The following is a 27,829-nucleotide window of genomic DNA, read 5'->3' as shown; positions in this document are numbered from 1 at the left end:
ACATACAGTGGCTAATAGTACAACTGACATTAGTGTGAAATAAAACAAAGGGCGGGATTTTTATACTAAACCAGTGTTTTCTGACATGAGAGAGTCCTGTCTTACATCTTTGGTAAACATATACTGGTCAACATGAACAGTGTTAAAGGACAACATTAAGTCAGATTAGGCTGAATAAGTTGTATTATTGTATTGCACTATTTACTAGGAAAAGAATGGTAACATATGAAGACCTCATTTATGATGTGGCCTACATTTGAAATAGTGGGCCAAAGGTCATATACATATTTTTTACAGTTCTGCAAAGCACATACTACTGGCTTCCTCCTGTTTTGCCCTCTTAAGTCCTGTAGCTGGTATTTCCTGGTTCAGTGGATGGGAAGAAGAGATCAGTTGGCTACAATGCAGGTGAATGTGTCAAAAATAAATCTTGATCCAACGCCAACAGACTTATCTCCCGTGTTTTTCCAGTCCTTCAACCAAGACGAAATCATTCCCAAGTCCTGATTCCCAGCCAATTCCACAAATCCTGAGCTTTTTAATCCATTCCCAGTTCTTTACAATCTTGTTTGCTGGCTCTTCTTTCAACTTGCCAATGTCACTCACCTACAGCAAAATGTTTGAGGCAGGGGCTGTCCTTTTCTAGTCTAAACTGTATTAAAATCATAATAAAGAAAGAGTTTGTTTGCATAGTCTCGAGGTGATCACAGATAGGAATGTGTCCATAAAAAGTGCAGAGCAGCAGTTACCTACAAGGAAAAAAAATATTATTATTATTAAAAAAGTATTATTTTTCCTCCAAAAATAATTTTTTGGAATTACATTTCCCCAAAATGTATTTGAATAAAATCGATGAACAGGGTTTTCCTCAAGATTGCAATCCACATTTAACCACATCAACAGCATTATTATCTATTAAAACAGCATTTCAAAACCCCAAAACAACCAAGATACAGACACACTTAGGTGAAGCTGACACCGTCCTCACCTCTCTCGAAGGGGCAGTGTTGGGTTGTTCAGGAAGGACAGCTGGTGCTCCAGACTGCAGACGCGGAAGGCCAGGTAGCATGATGACAGGATTAGCAAGATGATTCTGAAATGACACAGAATTAAATTAAGACTTGACATTAGGATGTACCAACCGTGTCCGTACACTAGGTGACAGTATTACTCGATGTTTGTGAAGTCAAACAATCCGTTTGAGGATGCCCAAGCATACCTTGCTGTCAATGAATCCAAGTTCATCAGACAGCATACAGACACTCAGGTTTATTATAGTTCTATTATAGTTCTTAGGTTTTTGCTGATCCAAGCGGTATGGTCTGAGCCTGGAGTACTTACAGTACGATGAAGAACTTAAGCAGCTGATATTCCATCTGGCCCAACTCCGGGACGGGCTCTGAGAGCAGGGTTTTCTCATTCTCTAGACCCTGGTCTACAACAAACACACAATGATATAGCCATCTACCAGACTGTCAAAGACATCAGGCACTTATTGATTACAGATGTGCTGAAATATACTCACACACTTTCATAATTAATGATGTATTTTTTTATAATGCCGTCTAGGTGTGTATTTCTTTAATCCACACTATAAAAGACATTTTCATTCCCTTGGTTATGACGTATTGATTATGATTTACTGCATCCCTTTTTACCTGTGGTCAAAAACAAATATTCATTTGCACTGTAAAGCGGAAGTGGGGCCAATATATTTGCACTGTAAACACACTGGACACCCGGCCGCACTGTTTGCAGTGGGAACAGGGTCTCTTCTAGACCATTGAAACCAACCCAGTTGCAGGAAACAGCAAGCCGGCCCCTCCATGCTTAAACCTCTATCTGGTGCTTAATCCTGCATTGCATAAGAGAGATGTGCTCATTCAAAAAGAACTCTCCCTTCCCAGTTCCACTCCTACACATAATCAGGGATTTGAAACATTTTGCGGACACGTGATGGCCAACTTGGACCCTTTTAATCAATTAATGCATCGGTAGAAAATGGCGGGCTCATCTCGTGGCACAGCCTCAAATGACCTGGCTGATTCTGCAAATTATATTTGCGCTGCAACAAACGTTTGCATTCAAACCAACTGTCCCTATTTTCGTGAGGTGAAGCTTTTCTACTGAATTTTAGTATCTGCTTTTTTTATGCACCCCAAAACATTTCCGGAGAATCAATTTTGTGAAAAATTATCATTGTACTCAGTGCCGGCTCTAGCATTTTGGGGGCCTTAAGCAATATTTAATTTGTGGCCTCCTCGCTCCTATCGGTCAGGGGCACCCTAGCTGTTGGAGGCACCCTAGCAGATGCTTAAGCGACTGCTTATGCTGCCTGCACATACCAGGATTGTATTATTTCTCCAGATAAAATATGGACATGTTCTGATAATGCAGTGCAAATCTACATACAGTCCGTTTAATGTAAAATGCTGTACTTGCCATTTAATCTGTCAGTTTGCCATCGTTTGTGCAATAAGCTGCATGAAAAGTGGGTGGGCCCTAGCCTGATCCGCAATCTGTCTGCGTTGTCTTTGACTAGTACCTAGGAGCATTCTCTTACTACACATTTGGGTACTACAGCATAATACAGATCCAGGCTAGTTTCTCCCCGTTTTACCTTCTAGCGGCGGGTCTGTCTGGAAGGAGGAGTCCACGGCACTGAGGCTCCCCGTGGAGTTCCCAAGGAGGTCAGGGAGGGATGAGGAGACGGTCACCGCCGAAGGTTTCCTCCTCCACTTCAACACCGGAGGATACTCATCTGCCACTGGGAACTCATCCGGGACAGGAAACTCATCCTGCAAGATGAGCGGATGAATCATCCATTCGTTGTTCTCCCTCAAGGAATGCACAGTTTACCTACATCCCTACAAACAATCCAATCTATCATTCATCCGTCCATGATCAATTCTGTCTGACTTACTGGACATTAATACTACAATTTAAACCCATTTTCAGGTGTTGTTAAGGTCAACTATCCCACCAGACGACTACAGAAAGGCTGATACATCATCATGAATACTCATTGAGACAGAGAAAGGGCCAGGATATATTGATTATTTCCATGTCTTTCCACAGGAGAGGAAGTCATTGACGAGGTCATTGTTGTGGGTCACAGTGATATGGACATACCAGGCTTGAGGTCAGCATAGTTGTTAGCGCACGCATTTTCCAACTCTATCCGTGTGGTGTCCAATGGTTTTAAATGAGATAAGACAATATATTTGGGTCATTTTATGCTTAAGTTATTTTTTTTTGACGGAACATCATTGGGCAGGATTCATACCCACGTTGCAGCAATACACACGCACCAGAAGCAGACCAGGCAACTTGCATCTGCATTTTGTATTGTTAATTATGGCATTATTATGGAGTGTCAGTGAAATATATTGTAACTTACTAACACAAAAAAGCAGGAACTGAGTCTAAATGGTACTTACCAGAGACAAGGTGTGTGGGACCTCCATGTACTGTTTCAGACACAGACTCTTCTTCCCATTGACCTGGACAGGGAGCGAGGACGTGCAAAACCGTCAGTCATGCACCAGCCTGCACACTTTGAAGGCCACTAGTACAGCTGAAGTGAGCTTGTCAATTCATTAATTATACCACATGCAGACAATTCATTGTCTGTAAGTGGTATATTGTGTTAGGTAGGTGTGTGAGGTATATTTTGTTAGGTAGGGGTGTATGTGTGGTATATCGCGTAAGCTTTGTATGGTATATTTTGTTAGGTAGGGGTGTGTGTGGTAAATAGTTAGGAGTGAGTTTGTGGTGTATTTTGTTAGGTGTGTGGTATATTGTGTTAGGTAGGGGTGTATGCGCTGTATATTGTGTAAGCTGTGTACTGTATATTGTGTTAGGTAGGGGTGTGTGGTATAGTGTGTTAGGTATATGTGGTATGTTTGGGTAGGTGTGGGGTAGGGTTGTGGGTGGTATATTCTGTTTGCTAGGTGTGTGTGGTATATTCAATTAGGTAGGTGTGTGTGGTATATTCTATTAGGTAGGTGTGTGTGGTATATTGTGTTAGGTTGGTGTTTGTGGGGTATATTAGGAAGGTGTGTGTGGTATATTCTATTAGGTAGGGTTGTGTGTGGTAAACTGTGCTCTATGTGTGGTACAGTACATTGTGCTAAGTAGGGGTGTTTGTGTGTCTATTGTGTTAGGCAGGTGTGTGTGCATGATATATTATGTTTGGTAGGTGTGTGCCGTATGTTGTGCTAGGTAGGGGCGTGTGTGCAATATAGTGGTAGGTTAGGTTAGGTAGGGTTGTGTGTGGTATATTCTGTTAGCTAGGTGTGTGTAATAACTGCATATTCTATTAGGTAGGTGTGTGTGGTATATTCTATTAGGTAGGTGTGTGTGGTATATTCTATTAGGTAGGTGTGTGTGGTATATTCTATTAGGTAGCTGTGTGTGTATGTGGTATATTATATTAGGTAGCTGTGTGTGTATGTGGTATATTATATTAGGTAGGTGTGTGTGGTATATGGTGTTAGGTGAGTGTTCTGACCTGGAGGTGGGTGCAGATCCTCCGAAGCACGTCATAAACACTGTCCCTGGACAGCAGAGACACAAACACATACTGGTGGGAGGGTGGGGGGAGTGAGAAAAAAAAAGAGAGGAAGGGAGAGAAAGAGAGGATGAAAGAGAGAGGCAGCATTAGATAACTAAAATGGGGATGAATCACACACCTGCAGGTAGACATTTAAACATGTATTTAACCTGTAAAGGGAACATTATATGAGTCTGTTTCATCATGTGCACAGCAGGGCAGAACAGCAAAATTGTTGTCAGTAACATTTATACAATCCTACACCAGCACTCAGGATCAGATTACAACGAAAGCAATTAGGAATAAAATGCAGTCATTGTGTACTGTAGCTAATCCTGCCATGGATTGAATTGGACAGTAAATACATTAAGGTTTAATCTAGTACACTGAGAAAGGATATTTCTATTCTGATACACAATTTCTCTTACATGGTGCCTTTATTTATTTTTATTATTTTGTTTTTTACTTCATGGCATTGTAGTTTTACAGTTCTTAGCCATTTTGCATTTATATTTTAATTATTTTAAATGTATTTTAACAAAAATGTGTATATTTTATTTGCAATGCATTTTAATCTAAGAAATTTACTATTCCTCCCAAACACTCTTGCATAAATCCTTTTTCAAAAGAGTATGAGCTCAGGATGACCTACAAGTTCCAGGCAACAGAGGACATAGGACATCAACGATTACAGAGCTAAATTGAATATTTCTTTCCCCCAGACATTTGCTCCAAAGTCAAAACTCTAAAGGTACAGAAGACCAAGACGGGACACACAACAGATTGCGACCTTGACACCCTTTCAGTCATCCTGGACCGTGCTCTGCATTGCATTAGCATTAGTATGAGGTGTTGTTTATTTTCCACCCACCTGCGCTCAGTGGAAATAACGTGGTGTGGTGCTAATTCCAGGGTCCTTTGAGGTGTCATTTGGTATGACACTGTGGGGAACCATCATCGCATCATTTCCTGAACACACTCTACAATTGTGCTTTGCAAGGCCACTCAGGGAAAGGGCCAGTTTGAAGCCCAACCTGCGGAGGTGTGATCATTCTGTCACTGGACACGTGTGGCCATTAGGAAAAATACTAACAGGAAGTAGTTCTCTAAACCATAAAAAGTTTGTATTTGGGTAAACCAATGTATAGATGTCTGTCACCGAAATGCTCGCCTCAAAATGTCATTCCCACTGAGCAAAATTATTTGAAGGACATATTTTCAACGTCCTTTGCTCGGTGGGTTCCTCTGGGTGGGGGGGCTCTGTGTATGAGTGACAGGCATTTGGGTCACACTGACCAGATGAGGGTATTCCCCCCGTTTCAGAGCACGATTGTAGACATTTAGAAAAATACCACAGGAAATCTTGTAACAGGACCATTCTTTCTCCACTTCGGGAAGTATATTTTCCAGGAAGTTTCCTGTGAATGTTTACCCAACATGTACAGAATTAGCTGATGGCTCTTCTCAAGCAGGTTTTGAGGTGAAAGGCAGGACTAGACCCTAAAGGACCTTAGCCTTGGAGCTATTTCTCTTTTCACCCATTAAGTTGAAGTATGCGCAGCAACGGAAGTTAAAGTGCCCTGGAGAAGCATCCAGAGGGCCAATCTGAGGGCTCCGGTTATGTGACAAGATCTCGTCTGTTTCCGTTAAACCTGCGTGGTGTAGAGTGATAATGTGTAATGAGCCTCAAACTCTCTGGATCTTCTTGGTAAGAGAAAATGAGGTAGGTCAACCTGTTGGCCCAGGTTCTCTGAAGAAAACTGGCCCAGGTTCTCTCCTTCAGGGAAAACTGTATTACAACTGTATTACAGTTGTAACTGTACATGCCTCGTGTTTCCATTCACAGTTGACTGAAGCACTAACACTAACCTTCTGACTGGTGTCTGTGGTGATGGCTAGGCCATTGGGCACCAGACCCGCCGTTTTGTGCTTCTTCACCAGCCTCACAGAGACCACAGGGATGGCAACCTATGAGCGGACAAACAACAGTTAGGGTGGGTGGGGGGAGGACACAATATACCTTGTAGATAAGGTGACTCACTATACCAGACAGGAAAAGAGTTGAGGTGGAATGTAGAGCAGGAGACAGGAGGTATTGGTTAAGCTTATCCTGAGGGAATTTTAATAATAGAAACAGATAAAGATTGAGTTGCTCTCAGGATTTTCAAGACTACAGAGTTTTAAATAAGTTAAATAGAGATGAAGTGGCAAGGAGGAACATGAAGGGAGGGAGAGAATGTGTGGGACAGGGCTGCATATGGTAGGAAGGAAAGAAAAAACAATGGTATAAGGAAGATACATGTCCGGTTTTAGATAATGGCATCAAGGCGATATGTCTTGTTTTGGATAGAAGGCACCCTCACCAATCAGCATATTAGGCCAGAGCAAGACATATAGTAATAACATATGGCAGTCGCTTTCATCCTGAGAAACGTACTTCCCTATTTTACGTGTAGCGTGAAACATCCCCCCCCCCCCCCCCCCCCCCCCCCCGTGTGGGGAAGCCAGGTTGCCATGACACAGCTGTCCTGAAAGGCCTTGACGAAGTGGGCAAGGCGAGACGTGAGTGAGATAGTGGACTGGAGGACCGTGGGACGTCGTGAGGGCCGTGACGCTAGCAAACGTCAGGGGCTGTCTATTGCCCCGCTGGGGTTACATACGCTGGAACGTGTGCTCTGTTCTAATTCAATTCAGATGAAGAGCGTCTGCTAGATGACAACAGTAATACCAACAGTCTGTCTATTATCGTCTAGGCCCGGCCTTACCTTGATGTCCTTGCCAAAGAGGTTGGCATAGAAACACAGCCAGTTTCTGGAGATGTAAAGGCGGCCTTGCAGCAGGATATCTCGAAGCAGAGCGCAGGAGTATACTGAGGGACATGGGGACAGACAGGTTGTCACGAGCACATCGCATGTAACATTTATGCATGTTGCTTTGGGCATTAATATGCTAATAACTGTTGCTTTCAAAAATGAATTTAGTAGTACATGTTCAGAACAGTTAAAATAATGTGTCCATATCAGTTGAACAGATCAAAACAGTATACATCATCACAATATATATTATCAAAAGACTATTTCTGATGACCTAAATTTAAAACACACAACTTCCTGTTCAAAGCCTAATGTGGTTACACGGACAACATACAAACCAAAAGAGAAAACTACCAATTGTCAACTCATCACAGACAACCAAACCCTCACTTCTATTTACACATATTGTAACTAGAGCCTACTTCTCTAAAATGCAATTAAAAACAAACTTTGTATAATTACTTAATTTTCAATTGCATTCACAGTCAACTTGTCTGTAGAAAAGCATAGCCTGCAGAAATGCTAAAACAGCACGCAAGTCAACCAAAGGCATAGTAAAAAAATACAATAATAACAGCATACGGATCAACTAGGGAGTTCGCTGGGAGTTAATAAACACAACACACAGTGGATGACAACTGGCTACACTGAATGGTATGTTTGCCCGTAAATGAACACACAGCGATGGTACCACAGCCGACACCGATGCAGACGTTACCTTTCATGAGGATCTCGTCCTTGGGTACGCCCTGGAAGAGCTTGTGGTACTGCGAGTTGTACTTGCTGACAGTCTGTGCAGAGGGACAAGGCAGAGTCATGAGAAGCCCCTTGTCTGGTGCTGCTCCCATGGGCACGGGCACGCCGGCAACCAGCCTCTCTCTCAGAGGACGCGAGCTCTGCTGCACCAGACTCAACATGCCGGCATGGGCACAGACACAGCCACACACGCGCGCACACACAACCGCGGCGTGGCGGACCCCACTGCAACGCGCCGACTCTCCTCCGGGCTAGTCCGGTGCCAACTGGTGTCCTCTTGAGGTGTGTGTAGGTTTGAAGAGGCAGCTCTTGCTTAGAAACGCACAACACACACACACACACACACAAACAAACACACACACACCACTCGGGTCTCTCTCAGCCTTTAACAGTGGTCTGAAATAAGTACCTCACACACACTTCGTAGCGACAGCGACTGACACCAGCACTCAACAGAGTCCTTCCCCTCTCCTCCTCCCCCTCCCTCCCTCCCTCTCGCTCTCCCACCCTCCCTCCCTCAACACGAGTCAGCACAGTGACGCCTGTGCTCACCCCACACCAGCCCAACGCTTGCCGCCTCCTCCTCACCCTGCTATTCTTTTCCCGTTAACATCTTCCATCCTCCTCCCTGCTCTCTCAACAAGCACATGAGAGAGAGAGAGAACTGTCATCCCTCGCAGCCAAAACACCCCCAACCTCTACTTCTCCCTCCAGCTGTTTTGCCTGGTGTGAGCGGTGAAAGAAAGTGCTTGTGTCCCACCCTCCTGACTTTCCTGCCCTTTCGGTATCTGCAACCAGCTGGTGTGACTGAAAAAGATTTTCTTTATATTATTGGTAATTTACAACGGTACATTTCCGCTAATCTGTCCCCATCTCTTGGAAAAAGTGTTAATGGATAACCTCCTCACCTGTTGTATAACTGGTGCGCTCTCAGTTGGAATGAATACAATCAAATCACTGGCATAACATCTTTATGGCTCTACACAATCAGTGGTTGGCGCTGGTCTGGCGAAGTGGCATGATTAATGGAATCTCAAGGCTACCTTAGAAATCGCCATCTGCCAAAGTCTATTGATGGAACTCCACACTCCACATTATAATTTTCCTACGAGCATAGTGATTTCGCTTCTAAACCCCAGCTATAAGGCCTCTGTTCAAAAGACCACTCCTAACAGCAAGCTCAGTCTGCCCTCACGCCGGCCCAAACCTCCATGAATTGTGCTTTAAAATTTCAAAAAAATACTTCAACAATGCAAGTTAAGGGTCAAGTCTTTAGGGATTTAACTAAGGGACAAAAAACAGACCACTGACATTACCTGTATCCATCCTGGCTTAAGAATCTTTATAAATCAGTCAGTTTCAGATTTACTGTATATTATAATTGAGTCAACATGCTACTCACAGAGCCCCTGTAGCACTTCTTCACGTCTTCATAAGACAGGTCGTCAATCAACTGTATGCTGTGAAGGAAATGAAGGAAATGGTGAGGAGTGAGGACAACATCTTTGCTGTGCTTCTATAATTCCAAAAACATTTTGTTTGGTGAAAGAGAACAGATTTTTGCAAAACAATTGTGATTAATAACTCTGCGATATCTATGGTATTGGCCTTTTCCCACTTCTGTTGGGGAACATGTTTTAATGTTAATCATGTTTGAGAATGGTGAGATATTACACCTGTTATCTTTTTCTACGGAATCTGATCTAGCAGTAATATTTAAATGATGTGACCTTGGAACCATTTCAAACGGTAGTATATTTGTCAGCTTGTTTATGACAGCAATGAGGCCACAGTTCAAGGCAGGCAATCAGACAAACATGTGTAAAGAAAAGATGGCAGACAGCAAACAAACACTCTGACCCAGTCAAACAGTAACAAACGCTACACATCCAGACAACCATTCATGACATCCCCCCTCACTCACCGAGGAATGTGACTGTACTATGAAGGAACCGGGCAGCCTAGTTCCATTGTAAAAACTAAACCACAAGGGCGGACAACCACACACCTTTGGACCCCAGACCTGCGTGCATGAGCCCCAGCTTGGACGTATGTGCCAGATCATTCATGTGCATACACGTGAACACTCATCGTCTGGCATCCAGAGAGGCTCAAGAGGGAGACGCTTCCGGCATTGCGGCGGTCACAGCTCTGGTGACTAGCAGAGACGCACATAAATCAAGCTGCCCCGGCACAAAGGGCAACGCCCGGACTGGAGAAACAGTCCAAACATACCCCTAGTTAACCCACGGAGGTCAGGAGAGAGAGCTGAAGACGTACCCAGAAAAAAACACATCCTTCCTGCAAGGCAATCATCCTCCGGTCACTGCCTGAGACAAGTCTCTCCCTGTCACATGACACCGTGTGCCAAGCCAACTAAAGCCCTTACTCAGCATCTTCCCTAGGGTGAGACTGCCTTGTCCTTCTCAGCGTGAAGGACATGTGCTGGGCCAAGAGAGCAGCAAAGGCTCTTTGGCCCAGTTCTGGTGGTGTCAAAGTGTCTGTGGGGTTCTGTCTTACATGAGGCTAGCACAGGTGTGGGAAATCTAGTGACAGGTTCCGGTGTCCTCTTTCACAGTTAAAGCCAAGAGTTAATACTTCAATGTAACTGCAAATAGAAAGGGAGGTGAGAAGGACAGAGAGGTATTGTGAGAGAGAGGAGCAGCACTGGAAGACATCGTGGTGAAAGAGAGGGTTTGGTTTTAGAAGTACAGGGGTTCTAAAAACTCCTCCGAGACGCCACAGCCTTCACATTGATCAGACGTATTCCAAAGCTGGCGCACCTGAATCAACTAGTCTACTAATGTCCTTGACTACTTTATTACTGTGAGTTACCTCAGGGCTAGAACAAAAATGAGAGATCTGGGGGTACCACTGTGTATAGAGGGGAAAATGGATAAAAGGAACCTAAGGCCAAATACGGTAGAAATAAACAAGATTTAAAAAAGAAAGAAATTAGTTCTCAGAAAGGTTGATGAGATACGCTTTTTTTCTAGGGGACATTTCTTTTTAGCTACTGTATCCAGCAGGAAACAAATGCAGCCCTTGTTCAATGAAATCTCTGAGGTAAAAACAGCCACGGTTCTTTCAAACACACCAACATGCAGCATACTAACAAAATCCCATAAGACATCACAACAGTACTCTGAACTCTTTATTTAATTAGTGTCAATTCAAATATCTGAACTCTACATTTAATTAGTGTCAATATAAATATCTGAACTCTACATTTAATTAGTGTCAATACAAACATGATCAACACAAAATGAATGGAAAGACTGAATAAGTATGAAAATTGCTATCTACGTATAAAAATTCTGAACGAGCAAAGCATGTTTTACCCATCCGTACACCCTCAATGTATAAAAAAATCGTCAATGCTGGTTTTTGCTGGTTCATTCCATTTAAGCAACAGGGAGAAGGGGAGAGTTATGTTTCAAGACTTCCTGTGGGGTTAGGAGAAATAAATCCAGCACGCAGCTGACCACCACAGCTGGGAGTAAGGGCTTTATGTCCCTGTCCTGGTGTGACTGTCACCTACGCTGAGCTAGAATCAGTTGGCAGTCTGTTAAACAAATAGTGTAGTACAATTAGGAGACGTCCAAGTACGAGTATCATTGTGCACAATTCAGGCCCTCATAAATAGTCTTGGTCGGGTTTTGTCCTTAGGATTTGTTTTATTTACATACAGTACAATGCTGTCGGACGGTACAGTGCCATCAATCTACAAACCCGTTTCCAAAACAGTTTTGGGATGCTGAGTAAAATGTAAGGAAAAAACAGAATGCAATGACGCACAAATCATTTAAACTGTATAGAAAATAATACAAAGACAACATAATTTCTTTTGAAACTGAGACACTTGATTGTTTCTTGAAAAATATATGCCCACTTTGAATTTGATGCCAGCAACACTTTTCAAAGAAGTTGGGACAGAGGCAACAAAAGAATAGAAAAGTTGTGTAATGCTAAAAAACTAAATCTGTTGGAATATCACACAACTAATTAGTTCAATTGGCAACCGGTCAGTAACATGGTATTAAAAGATCATTCCGGAGAGGATGGGTCTGTCAGATGTGAGGATGGAGAGGTGTTCACCGCTATGTGAAAGACTGTGTGCGCAAATAGTGCAACAATTTAAGAATAATCTTTCTCTACGTAAAATTGCAAAGAGTTTGGGGATCTCATCATCTACAGTATATAATATAATTAAAAGATTCTGAGAATCTGCAGAAATCTATGTAGTGAAGTCATTACACAGCTGCCATCATTTAAAAGGACTGATTAATCACAAATAAAGTTCAGCTGTTCTAGTAGGATTTTCCTGAAATGTTCTTAGTTGCATCTCAGAGCAAATGCCATGGTCCGCAGAGAGCTTCTAAGGTATCAGAGGGATCTCATTGTTGAAAGATATCAGTCAGGAGAAGGGTACAAAATAATTTCCAAAGCATTATATATATTATGGAACACAGTGAAGACAGTCATCAACAAGTGGAGAAAATAATGCACAACAGAGACATTACCAAGAACTTGACGTCCCTCCAAAATTGCCACTGTGACTCGTTCCAGGCTGAGAAAAGTTAAACAAGGTAGTGCTAACAAAAACAACCTTATTAAGATAAAGCCTTCCTCCGCCTCGGTCACAAATAAAAATGACTGTATCACCTTACATCTCAAAATGGGACTCCTAAATGTTAGATCCCTTGCTCCAAAGGCAGTTGCCGTAAATGAATTAATCTCTGATCATAAACTAGATGTTATTGGTTTATGTGAAACGTGGCTAAAGCCTAATTAATTCACTGCCTTAAATGAGGCCTCTCCTCCTGGTTATATAGTGATCATATCCCTACTGCATCCCGAAAAGGAGTGGGTGTTGCTAATATTTATGACAGTAAATATAAATTTACTCTCAAACATATCACTGTGTTTCATTCTTCTTAAGTTTTACTCATGAAAGTTAACCAGGCCGATAAATTGTTTTACATAGCTACTATTTATAGGCCCCCCGGGCCATACACAATGTTCCTCAATGAGTTTCCAGAATTCTTGTCTAACCTTGTAGTCATGGCAAATAGCATTCTAATTTTTGGCGATTTCAATATTCATACGTAAAAGTCCAATGATCCTCTTCAAAAAGCCTGTGAAGCCATAATTGGCTCAATGGGTTTCATCCAACATGTCTCAGGTCCAACACATTGCCAAAATCACACCTTAGATTTAGTCCTGTCACGAGAAATAGATATTGTAGATCTAATAATTTCCCCCCCAAAAACCTGGATTATCGGATCACTGTCTTATTACATTTACCGTTAAAACAAGAAATCCACTTGCTCCGCAAACAATGAGTTTCAAAAGCCGTACTATAAATTCTCGGACTACAAATAAATTCCATGATATTCATGCAAGTTCGCTCATTAACGACAGAGTACATAAATCTGTAAACGATCAAATCGAGGATCTAAACTCAACACTGCGAAATACATTAGACACATTTGCACCACTAAAAACTAAAGAAATACGCAACAAGAAACTTGCTCCCTGGTACACAGACAATCTAGAGCACTTAAGCAAGCCTCCAGAAAATTGGAGCGAAAGTGGCGCTCCACCAAGTTGGAAGTATTTAGTCTAGCCTGGATAGACGGTACACTACAATACCGAAAATCACTCACGTCTGCTCGATCAGCTTATTTCTCCAACCTGATTGAGGTGAACAAAAACAATCCAAAATTTCTCTTTGATACAGTTGCAAAGTTAACAAAAAAGCAAAGCTTAGCAAGTGAAGCGGGTCTTCACTTTAGTTGTAATGAATACATGAACTACTTTGATGAAAAGATCATCACCATTAGAAAACAAATAAATGACTCCTCCTTAAATAGTTATTGACCTCAAAATCTCAGTTGTCCTAAAAATGTCCTGAACCACCCTGACCAGGTGTCAATGGGGACACTTGAATTTTTTGATACCGCCACACATTTACTAAATTTGTAATGAGTTCTAAACCCACAAACTCTCAGCTAGACCCGATTCCAACAAAATTACTTAAGGAGCTATTTCCTGTGCTAGGTAAGCCAATGCTGAACATAATAAATTGCTCCCTTTCCTCTGGGTGTGTACCAAACTCACTAAAAATAGCGAAAATTAAGCCTCTTCTAAAAATAATCTAATCTGGATCCCGACATATTAAACAATTAGAGGCCAATATCGAACCTCCCGTTCCTCTCAAAAATCTTAGAAAAATGTGTCTCCCAAAAACTGAATGCTTTCCTAAACACAAATAACATTTATGAAATACTCCAGTCCAGTTTCAGATCCCATCATAGTACTGAGACTGCACTCGTGAAGGTAACAAATGACCTTCTAATGGCCTCAGACAAAGGTTCCACACCTGTCCTGCTGCTTCTTGACCTTAGTGCTGCTTTTGACACTATTGATCACTCCCTTCTCTTAGAGAGACTGGAAACCCATATTGGGCTATCTGGACATGTTCTAGCCTGGTTTAAATCTTATTTATCTGAAAGATATCAGTTTGTTAGTATGGATGGCATATCCTCTGACAAGTCAAAGGTATGCTTTGGTGTTCCTCAAGGCTCAGTTCTGGGCCCATTATTGTTCACACTATATATGCTGCCTCTGGGCGATGTAATCCGAAATCACAACGTAAACTTTCATTGTTATGCTGATGACACACAGTTATATATTTCAATGAAGCATGGAGAAGCCCCTAAATTAGCTACTTTGGAAGAATGCGTTTCAGATATTAGGAAGTGGATGACAGAGAATTTCTTGCTCATAAACTCAAGGAAAACAGAAATGCTCGTTTTAGGACCCAAGAAACAAAGAGCGTTGTGAGCAGATCTCACTGTGAACCTCGACGGTTGCATGGTCGTTTCCCAAAAAACTGTAAAAAACCTCGGCGTTACCCTTGACCCTGACCTCTCCTTTGAAGAACATATAAAATATGTCTCAAGAGTTGCTTATTTTCATCTTTGAAACTTGACAAAAATGTTAAACTTTCTATCAAAAACTGATGCAGAAAAATTAATCCATGCTTTCGTTACTTCTAGACTAGATTACTGCAATGCTCTTCTCTCTGGTTATCCAGACAAACTAATAAATAAACTTCAATTAGTGCTGCACGCGGCTGCTAGAATCCTAACTAGAACAAAAAAAAATTAACACATTACTCCTGTACTAGCGTCCTTACACTGGCTGCCTGTTAGGGTTAGAGCTGATTTTAAGGTTTTACTCTTAACCTATAAATCAATACATGGACTTGCTCCTACTTACCTTGCTGAAATGATCCAGCCATACATACCTACACGTAACCTACGATCGCAAGATGCAGGCCTTTTAATTGTACCTAGAATTTCTAAACAAACAGCTGGCTGCAGGGCCTTTTCTCATAGAGTGCCACTACTGTGGAATGATCTGCCAATTAAGGTTAGAAATGCAAACTCAGTGCAAACTTTCAAGTGTCTACTAAAAACTCATCTCTACAGCACGGTTTATAATTAGGTGTAGCCTGGCCCGGGGGCGTGAAGGTGACCAGTAGGCTTGATACTGTCCACCCTTGCTGTCTTGCCAGGTGGGCTCTCGTCGCCACTGGGATGCCCTCCCTCCAATGCCTTTCGGGGGAAGAGTCACTGGCTTGTTGTTGACTCTCTGTTGCGCACTTGTGCAATTGGGCTGTACGCTGCTAGCAATACTCGGCCCTCATTCAGGGGGGTTGTGGTTGGTGGGTGTTTCTTTGGTTGAAGCCTGGCAATGTGGGTGGATTGATTTCCTGCCTGTTGGGCCCTGTCCGGGGCCTCCCCCGGGTAGGGCCACAGAGTCACCGGACCCCCCCGTCTCAGTTCCAAGGTGCTACGCTGCTATATTATTGTGCTGGGGGATATGAGGAATGCACTTCTAACTTTTCTCAGTTTCCTCCAGTTTTAAATTTTAGGAGGAGTTGAGGTCCTGGTCCACACCTGCGGATTACCTGGTTTGGGGGGTCCGTTGCTGTCCCTGTCCTTGTCCACCTGGTCATACTTCTGACCTAGTCTAAAATCAAATAGCCTCTGGATTTAGCCCAGAGAAATTTATAAATTATTTCAATTGGACTCTTAATATCTCACCCGGCACAGCCAGAAGAGGACTGGTCACCCCTCTGAGCCTGGGTCCTCTCTAGGTTTCTTCCTAAAATTCGGCCTTCTTAGGGAGTTTTTCCTAGCCACTGCAATTCAACACTACTGTTGTTTGCTCCTTGGGGTTTAAGGCCGGGTGTCTCTGTAAAGCATTTTGTGACAACTGCTGTTGTAAAAAGGGCTTTATAAATACATTTGATTGATTGATAATGAGAAAGCAGGTTTTTAGAAATTTGTGGGAACTTACTGAAAATAGAAAAACAGAAATATCTCAACTACATAAGTATTCAGACCCTTTACACTTTGCAGACAACATTTGGCAGTGATCACAGCTTCAAGTCTTATTGGGTATGCTTCTACTAACTTCTATTAACCCATATCTTGATTTGAGCAGTTTCTCCCATTCTTCCTTGCAGATCTTTTCAAGCGCCATCAGATTTGATGGGGAGTCTCGTGAAATGTGATTTTCAGGTCCACACAGGTCTCCCCCATCAAAAGGGTTCAATTCTGGAATTTGGCTGGGCCACTCAAGAACATTCACAGACTTGTCCCACATTCACTTAAGTACTGTCTTGCCTTTATGCTTCTGGTCGTTGGCTTGCTGAATTATAAATTTTCACCCCAGTCTGAGGTCCTATGTTCCCTGGATCACGTTTTCTTTCAAGGACCACTCTGTAATTTACTTCTCTTTTCATCCTTCCCTCAATCCTGACCAGTCTTCCAGTACATGCCGCTGAGAAGCATGCTCACAACATGAAGCTCCCACCACCACGCTTAAACATAGGTGATGACTGCAGCCTGGCTTTAGTCAGATGATTTGCTTCGCATTCAGGCCTAATAGTTTGATTTCTCATACCTCATCAGACCAGAGAAACATTTTTCCTACAGGCGGCTGTCAGTTGCCTTTGACTCAGGAGTGGCTTCCATATAATAATCCTACAATAAAGGCCTGGTTGATTTAATCTTGCAGAGAGGGATGTCCTTCTTGCAGAAACTCTGAAGCCCTATTAGAATTAACACTAGGTTCTCGGTCACCTCCCTGACCAAGACCCAGGCTCTGAACACTTATGTGCTTGAGATTTAAAGTTTTTTACTTTCCAATAATTTAGCACAAATTTCTAATCGGTTTGTCATAATGCAGTATGGTGTGTACATTCAAACCTATCTAATGAATAATAAATTAACACAACAAAATGTGGAGACAGGGAAGGGGTCTCAATACATTGTGAAGGGACTGTATACTATAGTAACTTTATAGAAGTCACTTACTGTAAATTAAAATGTATCTAGATAATACTTAGAGTTGTTTTAACTCTTCAATCACTGGAAATGTTGTTTGAGGAAAGAGCAATGTTTTCACACTATAAGCATCTGCAGCCAATGGGGGATCTCAGAAACCCTGTGGCGGAGAGCTGGAGTTTTTAATTTCTCCTCTTGGGAAAGAGATCTGTCTGTCTGAATCCTACAGTCAATATCTCCCATGGAGAGATTTCAGACGGCTATATTCTATTTTATGTTTATAAACAACAAAATAATCACTCTGAAGTGATTTCCTCAACGTCGATACACAGTACTGGTGTCACTTTCTAGAATTTTTATTGTATCATTTTACGTGTTGACAAGTTCATTATTTTGAAACAACAGAGCTGATATCTATAGCTGGTAAATAACATCCCGGAGAGGGGAGTTGGTTGTTGGTGGCAGCATGTCCCTCACTGTCTGTTGGAGACCAGTTATAAATAGCAGCTGGTCTGGTTCCCAGGTGGGGGAAAGCATGGTTATTGAAAAACACAAGCAATCCATGGAGACACACTCTCCCTTTCCACCCTCCTTGATCAGTCACTCCCTGCTGTAAACTATGAGTAGACTCCCTTTAGGTCTTTGAAAACATGAAGATACAGCAAAGAGAAACATTTGAAACAGAATATTCTCATCTGGCAGGAGGGCGTATCTGAGTCCATCTGTTCGAAATCCATCAAAGACCTATTTGTTTGTGTTGTACCCAAACCTTTATGTATTAGGTTAGGTAATAGAATGGGACAGACATTTGGGCACAAACATTGTTTACCTTCTGAGAAGGGAGAAGTGTAACTTGGGCTGTGTGTGTGTGTGTGTGTCAAACTGTCCTTGACAGAGGTCGCTGAATAGCATAGCTAATTACAAGCCTGAGAAAAGATAAATTAGAAAGGGAAAACCTCCCACAGGCAGACGAAGACAGATTCACTTTCAATAATTCAGCACAAGAAAAGGGAACACGGAACAAAGAGCACTCAGCAGTCAAAGGTGAAGGGTCAATGTCACAAGCTACCTCTTTGTCAAATTACATTTGTCAAATTATGCTTGGAATAGGGCAAAACTACCCATTTAAATGTTTAATCTAGCAGAACGATCCCTCATGTTTCAAACTTGGCAGAACTGTCCCTTTGCACGCATAATTTTACAAAAAATAAAATGTAATGAAGGAAGATGAGGAGAGAAAACGTCTGTTGCCCAGAGACACACGCATAAACAACACAGTCCCATGTCAAATACAGAGCCGACACTCCAAAAGACACCAGACTCTGGTAGCCTGCTTCAAAATCCCATCATTTGAATACCCCTCCTGCCTTACTTCCTGGTTATATAAGTACCCGCAGCCCCATAGGTCAGAGCACGGCTCCACCCATAATGGCAACCTATTCCTTGTAGTGAGCTCCTTTTGACCGGAGCCCAGTGGTAATACAGGGTTGGGGTGGCATTTGGGACTCGTCTTAGACCTCGACCAGGCAACACTACATGGTGTCAGGTTACACCAGGGTGACTCGAACCATTCCCACTATGCAGCTCTTCTCACGTACCTGCCATGTAACCCCCCATAGCAGGAATGCGATAGACAAAAGAGGCTTCAGACAACATTAGGCACTGAAGGGTGTTTTTTCTGTCTAGACGGCTGCCTGTGTGAAACAGTTGATACAGAGGACCTGTTGCTGTGGACCTGAGACAGACACGTTCATAATAACTAAATAACATTTCTGCAAAATAATGGATTTGTGGTTAAATTAAAATTCCCCCACCAACCAGTTCATTAACATCTGGGCGAATTCAGCTATTGACAAAGATATTAAAAGAAAGTTTGTGTGTGTTTGTGTGTCTGTTCTACATGGCTCAAGACACGCCAACCTTTTAACACACCTCTTGTTGCCATAATTTGGTTGTCTTTCACAAGTGGATAACATATCTGTCAACTAATTGCAACTTTACAGATAGAAAATAACAATAGTTAGCATCTATGCAAACCACTTAAACTTCAAGTTCTGTAAAAGCGAAAACATGAGGGGGAAAGTCATGGGACAAAAAGTTGATGGCCAGTCACAAAAGAAATCATAGATTTCTGACTTTCATCATATAATGGTTTATGTGCTGTAACACAGTCAATATTGCATTTTTCTTTTATTTATAATAATTATTCTATCTAGAAAGTTGAATATCCTACTCAGTTTCACAGCTCTTATCAGAACTCCATTCTATTTTCTTCTTTTCATCCACTTTGATGACTGCCGCTACAGTGCGTGAATGCAAGCTGGACTACCTGAATTGATGATGACCTCCTTGAGTATCTTCTTGTTTGGAGGGTTCCTGGTCCTGGGTTGAGATGAGGGCTGCGTCTTCATTCGGCTCCTGGGGCTCCGTCATGGTGTTGGGCCTAAACACACAGCCTTGAGTCAGTGTCTGTCATTCACAGGCCGGTGTCCTAACACTGCTCAGACGAATACCTGACATGAATAAACAAACATCTGCACAGGTTCAAAGGTGTGCTGCCAGAAGCCCACCATTCAGCTAAACCCATCCAGACACACGTAAGCACAAGCTCCCACACTCCCACAGACACACAAGACGATGCAACTAATGGGAGAAAGACAGCCATCCTTTGTATAATCACAGGTGAGAAAGGAAAATAACGGTGGTGATATACGCTCCCTAGCTGGAAACCTCTGAATCAGTCCCTCCGTTAACAACACATTTCAGTTTTCCAACAATTATCTCTGACTGAAATGGTTTCGTACAGCTCAGTAGAGGCTCTTGTTTCCGGAGGCCTAAGTTCATATGATTCCACAGGGGTTTCCCATGATCCACAATCCCCTTTCCGCAGCAAAGGCCGCGACGGTCATGGAATCGTGGGTGACGAATGACCAAATGCATTCATTTCAATGGCAGTGAAAAGGGATGTTATGTTGTCCTTTCCTGCACGCCGTACTGCATGAGCTGCAGGGGCTGAACGAGGGGAGTAGCCTGGGCAACCGAACTCTAACTTGGAACTCTAACTTGGAACTCTAACTTGGAACTCTAACTTGGAACTCTAACTTGGAACTCTAACTTGGAACTCTAACTTGGAACTCTAACTTGGAACTCTAACTTGGAACTCTAACTTTCTATAACACTGGGCTTGTTTCAACACGGAGCAGCAAGGTTTCATGACACTGTACGTGTGCATGTTGCCGGAGAAACTGACTCAACGCAACAAATGCCTGGTCGTCCGTAGAAGTTTAGTCTAAGCCCCAGATTGGGAAACATAACAGAAGGCATCGTAAACCCCTCTTGACCTAAAGACATCTAATCCTCCTAAAACCTTCACTGGCTAAGAAGGAGCAAGTTCCTATGGTTGGGTTACGACTGGGTGACAATTTCCAGCATATGTAATTTCCAACAAATGTCAGTATATTCTGTAGCACCGCTGGCATTTAATTATATCCTATAAAATCTTTATTTCCCTGAAAAGTCATGAGATAGTGGGACATTTTTTATGATGTGTGTGACATGTTGTTTGCAATTGGCATAAAAAGTTATATTCAGCTGGGACAAACCAAAATGAAATGATCAGAACAGCAGCAAGACCAGAGCAGTGGAGCTCTCGGCGTAAAGTGCTGGGGTGAGTAGTTGCCGAATTTGTTGTGGATTGATATGTTTTGCGCTCCGTGAATGCATCAGTCTCAGCAACGAAACACAAGTTGAATGATGACGATGCCTATTTTGTGTAAGCTGTTTAAAAAAATAAAAAATAAAAAAAATAGTAATTTCAGCCCGTTTGGGTGTGATTTACCATGCCCAAATACATGATGTAAGAAGCCTGATATATTATAAAAGATGGCGGCCCAGTTGTGTAACGTGGCTGGCTGTATTTCACATACAGAGCCTTCTGGAAAGAATTCTGACCCCTTCACTTTCTCCACATTTAGTTGTTTTATAGACAATTTATTACATATATTTGTTGCCATTAATTTACACACAAAACCCTTGAAAAAGCTAAACCAAATGTTTTGATTTGTGTCAAATTATTGAAAATAAAATGGAAATATCTTATGTGAGTATTCAGCCCCTGTATTCAGTACTTTGTAGATGCACCTTTGACACCGATCACAGCTTTGAGTGTTCTTGGGTGTACACCTCTACAAGCTCTATGCTCTTGAATTTGGGTATTTTCTCCCATTCTTCCGGGCTTTGGCTGGGCCAATCAAGGACATTCACAGACATGTTGGAAAGCCACTCCGGCATTGTCTTGGCTGTGTGATTTGGGTCATCGTCCTGCTGAAAGATTCATCTTTGCCCCAGTTTGAGGTCCTGTTTGCTCTGGATCAGGCCTTCAAGGACCTGTATTTTGCTCCACTCATCCTTCCCTCAATCCAGACCAGTCTCCTATTTCCTGTGACTGAAAGGCATCCCACTAGCATGAAGCTTCCACCAACATGCTTTACTGTAGGGATGGTATTAGCCAGTGATGAGCAGTACCTTGATTTTGCCAGACGTAGTGCTTTGAATGCGCTCCTTTAGGCGGCATGTTATATTTATTTTACTAAGCAGTAACTTCCATCTAGAAACTCTACCATAAAGGCCTGATTCGAGTATTGCAGAGATGGTGGTCCTTCTGGCATGTTCTCCCACCTCTGCAAAGAAACTCTGAAGCTCTTTTAAAGTGGCCATGAGTACTGTCCCCTCCACCTATCTACATGCGAAACGTCAGTTTTAAATTTTCAATAAATTCACACAAATTTCTACAATTTATTTTTTGCTTTGTCATTATGGAGTATTGTGTGTAGATTGATGACAAAACCATTTTAATTAATAAATCGTAAATGAAGTGCATAACACAAGAAAATGTGGAGAAAGTGAAGGGGTCTGAATACTTTCCCACAGCAGCACTGTACATGGTCTGTATGTGTATAATTTTATAAAGTATATAACAAACTGATTTATTAAGGATGAAGTGAAAAGTTAAATTGAAAACACGCCACGGAAACATACGCTGTTGAAATTATTGGGCATTCTTGTAATTATTGAATTAACCAGAGTCAACTTCAAACAATAACCAATACTCCTCCAAGACATTTACTAGTCGAAATACTTTGAAGAGCACACCATTTGTGGAATACAAATCCATCCCAACCTTTATGCTACGACTTGGCTGACTTTGGCTATACCATCCATACATGAATACTAGCCTTCGTCCCTCACCTTCCTCTCCCGCTCCTTCACTTTACCCTCGTTCAGATTAGGGCACATCGACTGGACCATCACAAGACAACCTACAATCCAATTACGTCTAATCTAGTTAAGCTGGCTGCTGTTTCTAGGACCTCCAGTGTTAAAGGTGAATCACACCATTTCTCCACCCCCTCCTCTCATCGCTCTACGACTCTGGAGAGACGAGGAAAACAACCAAACAAGTATGAGTCACGGGTAACATCTAATCTAATGCTGCCTACACACTGTCAATGTCTCTGAGAATGGAGGTATATGTTGAAATAAGCCATAAACAACCCACCACCTACAGTGAGGGGAAAAATATTTGATCCCCTGCTGATTTTGTACGTTTGCCCACTGACAAAGAAAAGATCAGTCTATAATTTCATTGGTAGGTTTATTTGAACAGTGAGAGAATAACAATCAAAATGCAAATCAATTTATAAAAATTTTGACATGCATTTTTCTGGATTTTTTTGTTGTTATTCTGTCTCTCATTGTTCAAATAAACCTCCCATTAAAATTATAGACTGATCTTTTCTTTGTCAGTGGATCAAATAATGTTTTCCCTCACTGTATGTCATGACAAAGATGCTGTATCATAGTTTGACCTGTCCATTGTGGAAGGAAGTTACATGCAGAGCAAGAAACAATAACTTATCAAGTTTTAAAAAGACTCCTAATGTTTGTAGTGGAAAAGGCATTACTAAAATAATCCTGCAAAAAAATGCATATACCCTCAAATCAATTACCCATTACCTGGACAGGATTATTTTCCAGCTGTTTGAAATTGGCTTAAATGAAGATAATCTGTAGCTAATTAAATCATAATGATCAAGTGATCCTGTCACATTTTCTTGATTATAAAGAAATCGGCCATATGCATCCTCTGACTTGTGGATGTGACCAGTAAACTCCAGAAACAAGTCAGCAGTAGCCTGTTCCTCGCTCACACCCTTATTTGCACCTCGAAGGACCCCCCTCCCCTCCTGTCCTCCCCAATCACACCTAGAGCCCATGAGACACACCGCTTCCTGTTGACTACAGGTTGTATTCGGTGGTATCAGTTTTCTGGAGTCAGACGCGGGCTGAGAGACATCAATCTCAGCTGTCCCGGTCTGCAAGAGTCAGCCACGGGGGACAAATTAAAGGTGCAGACTTTCACACTCAAATGATAGCTCCCTCAAACAAAACCTGTGTTACATCGCTGGTTGATTTATTGTGTCGTCAACAACAACAAAAAAAGCATACTTCCTTTCGAGGTCATACTTCTTGGTTTGTGTTTCAGGGGTTATGATACATGTGAGCTTCAGTACTTACTACCAAATACGGTAGTTATTATAAATGATAAACTGGGTGGTTTAAATCCTGAAAGCTAATTGGTTGATAGCCATGGTATGAGAGACTATACCACGGGTATGAAATCACATCACCTTTTTACTGCTCAAATTGTGTTGTTAACCCATTATAAGATCAATAAGGCAATGCATTGTGCCCAAGAACAGGTCTTAGCCGTGGAATACTGGCCATATACCACACCTCCTTATGCCGTATTGCTTGCTTAACCTAAGCGGGCATTTCACCTCATTCACAGCTTGTTTCTGTACGCTGTTGCGTCCCTTAAAGACAATAAATCTAGTTGAATTTAATAGTGGCTCTTCATACCACCTGCATCTGAAAAAGTCTTGCTTTATGTAATTGTTTGCAGCTGTGCTTGTCATTTCTTTGGCCTAATTCCTGGTATGGTCGTAGCCTCTTCTAACAGGCCAGTCTCCATCATTATAAGCGTTGCCTGTGAATATGGGCTCAAATAAGGCAATCCTAATTCAAGTGCATAGAAAACCTAATTTCAGTCAAACCAGATCTAAAGTATGCTTACGTGGTCTGTCCACGGGAGATGATAGATAACACAAACAAGGTCATTGTTCTGTAAGATAGATTGTATATCCACCCTGCTACATTAGCCTACACATGCTGGCTGTTAAGCTAGTCAAGTTAAACCTGATGGCAACAGAAGTAAAAGGTATTCGGCCGGGTTTGGCTATGTTCATCACTTCAGGGAAGTTTGTAATTAAGACAAATTACCACATAAAGGGACTACATAATTAACTTGTGGATAATAAAATAAAAAGGAATAAGTCGTAATTAGGAACTTCCCAAAACTAGTGAACACAAAGACAAGAAGTACTTTGACTTTGTTCTTCCCCCTCCACGGATGGCAATATGAAGTGAATGTTGGTCAAAATTGTTATTTTGAGTTTAACTAGTAACAGGATCAGCTTGCATTGCACGCTATACAGGAGACAGTCTTTTATTTAGATCCAATTGTCATATGTTTATATGTTGTTGTCCCTACATAGTCTAAGAGCTATAATGTGCATGCTGTATTCAAATACAATAGGTGAAAACAAATGGTCCAGTAGAGCATGTTGACATCACTTGTGCCTTTTCTGATGGATCTGATTTGGTAGGCTAAACACATAAGGCTGTAATTGAACATTTGAGAATATAAGTAAAAACTGTGAGCAACGCATAAGGAGCTCCAACTGATTTTCAGACCAACCCCCACAAATAGCCTGATTCATAAATATCAGGTAGGTTTACATTAGGGTCCAACCTCATTATAAATAACGTGTTATGCTTTACAACAGCTTTCATTAAAAAAAAAAAATACATTGGGCCAACTCAAATCGTAAAGCAGATACCGGGTACACTCACGCAATCTTAGCCTCTTGATCAATAACCTTCAACCAACGCACCGCCGGACAGGTAGGCTAGCCGCTTTAACTTAGCCCAAGGTAACCGGCATGTCCTCCGCTAAGTTAAAATATATTCCATACGTCCCAAAGTAGCCGTTTTGAAATGTCCTCGGGAAAACAGAAATTGAATTGCGAACTATATGACACATAACAAAGTGAAGAGGCTCGCGCCGGCCGTTTGTGCAGGGAATCGTTGGAGGTGGGTTGAGCTTAGAATACACCGCCACTGTCATGCATGGCTTGGTGAAGCTGTGGTCAACGTATTTAAAGAAACCTAAGCGTGAGATTAGCCTCTGGTGCACTGTGATGCCAAAAATCTAACTGAATTTACTTTATATTTGGCGATACCAATGATAACTCCATGTGGATGTAGTTAAATAAATTATAAATTATAAAGTACATAAGTTTGTAGTTTAATTATAATAAATTGTATACATTTCATGAGTAGAATTTAAGGCCTTAGCACATAGTCAGAAAAGTTACCTTTTCAAAACTATGTGCAGGGCAGAAATACACATTGTCTACTGGTGCAGAAAAATCCTGCTAGCAAGAGGTATTCCATTCTCTTAGGAATTACATACAATGTACCATGACAGTATTTTACTCTCAAACCTGCCAATATTATTCCCTGCACTTGCCGGTTTCATATTGTCACTGTAGTTCTTTTATTAATTTTAAGCTATAGGCTGAGTCCCCCTCCCCCCGCCCAACCCCCCCCCCCCCCCGCCCTCCCACACACACACACACACACACACACACACACGCGTTTAACTTCCTGTCCTCCTGTGAACCCGGAACCTAAACCTTACCCAAACCTCACTAACCTTTAACTTGTATGACCAAACAGGCCTAGCCCTAATGCCTGAATCGAACTATTAACGCATTAACCTAGAAGTAACCCTAACTGTAACTATATGCCCAATTGTGTGTTTTTCCCTAAACACTAAGCCGGAAATCTAATTTTCCTTTTGTAGAGACCAATTTGTCAGGTTTTACCATCTTTGTGTTTAACAATCTTTTTGTCCACACATTTATACATGGACAGATCACACCTTTAAAGGAGCCCACTGATTAAATGGTAAGGATAGCATTAACACCTCCAGGAGCTCCGTCCATCATGGAACAATGTAAGGGTTGAATAAAGTCAATGTGTTGGACAGGCCAGTAAAGATTCTAACATATATACCTTCAATGGGCTACTACATTTACAATTTTTTTTGGTAAATTTAAATAATTTCGCAGGCACTTTTCCAGGGTGACTTACAGTAGTGGGTGCATATATTCATCCCAATGGCCCCCTGTGGGGAGGAGTTTAGAAGGGTTGAGATTACACAGCTGAGATTGAGACAGAAAGTAACATTGAGTAAATAGAAGATGTGTCTCAGGTCATTACACACCCTTCATAATCCTGGCTCAGTTTCTGATGTACATGAACAAGGGGGGGGAAGTTTCTCCAGCCCAAAATATTACTACTCCTGGATCTCCATCAAAACATCCTATTTATTTATAATTTTTAGAACATGGATTGATCTAAAACCAGTTTAGACTAGTCGGTCATATTTAATCATTTAATGGCCAGATCCTAGATCAGCACTCCTTAGAGACTTTCTAGATATGAAACCAAGAACCAGAACTAAAAATGTACTCACTGTAGAAAGTACATGCATTTGTAACGGGGTCGAACGGCGGCATACAAATTGAAGGTACACAAATCACACCGTTGACTAACGGTGTGCAGGTAACGGGTTTGAGTGACAGCACGCAAGTAACAGGGCTGACTGTTGGTATACAAGCTACAGGGCTGACTGTTGCTATACAAGCTACAGGGCTGAGTGACTGCAACTGCACCCAGGTAACAGAGTCGACTGAGGGTACGCAGACATAGGTAGCAAGGCTGGAGTGTCCGTACCCAGGTGACTGGGCTAACTGACCTGGCTATCCTCTGGTAGCGGGGACCATGGGGTCTGTAGTAGTGGCGTCGGTGGTCCCGGCCTGTGGCCTCGTCGCCCGGCAGGGCCTCAGGGCTGGCTGCGTAGATCGTGCATCCCATGAACCCTGGCACTGTGGTCCGCCACGCCCGTGTCGTCGCAGAGCCAGACGAGCCTCCACCACGTCCCGTCCCGTCCCGTGTCCCTATGCCGTCCGTGTCAGTGAGCCTCGGCCCGGCTCCTCCCACCCACACTGACGCCTGCCGCAAAAGCCATTGCCTCAGCACATCTCCGCCCCACCCCTCCACCCCCACAGCTCCTACTTTCTCCCTCCCCCACCAGGAGCATAAGGGATAATCAGATTTCACATTTACACACAACAAAATCATCCTCGCAA

General features: G+C 42.2%; 1 protein-coding gene across 1 annotated transcript; it reads right to left on the bottom strand.

The window, feature by feature from the left end:
• Positions 1-165: 165 nt before the first annotated feature.
• Positions 166-27,667, bottom strand: gramd2aa (GRAM domain containing 2Aa). The gene is made up of 12 exons (XM_010875734.3): positions 27,436-27,667; positions 19,819-19,932; positions 9,527-9,584; positions 8,087-8,159; positions 7,321-7,424; positions 6,425-6,523; positions 4,514-4,585; positions 3,441-3,503; positions 2,621-2,798; positions 1,342-1,435; positions 989-1,093; positions 166-749 (listed from the first exon to the last, which is right to left on the bottom strand). Exons 1-12 carry the CDS (start codon positions 27,552-27,554, stop codon positions 746-748), a joined length of 1,083 nt encoding a protein of 360 aa, XP_010874036.1. The 5' UTR covers positions 27,555-27,667; the 3' UTR covers positions 166-745.
• Positions 27,668-27,829: the final 162 nt, after the last annotated feature.

This window comes from Esox lucius, chromosome 2, assembly GCF_011004845.1.
Source record: "Esox lucius isolate fEsoLuc1 chromosome 2, fEsoLuc1.pri, whole genome shotgun sequence".
Classification (NCBI taxonomy): Eukaryota; Metazoa; Chordata; class Actinopteri; order Esociformes; family Esocidae; genus Esox; species Esox lucius.
The sequence above is the reverse complement of the archived record's forward strand: the minus strand, read 5'-3'. Positions and strand labels throughout refer to the sequence as shown.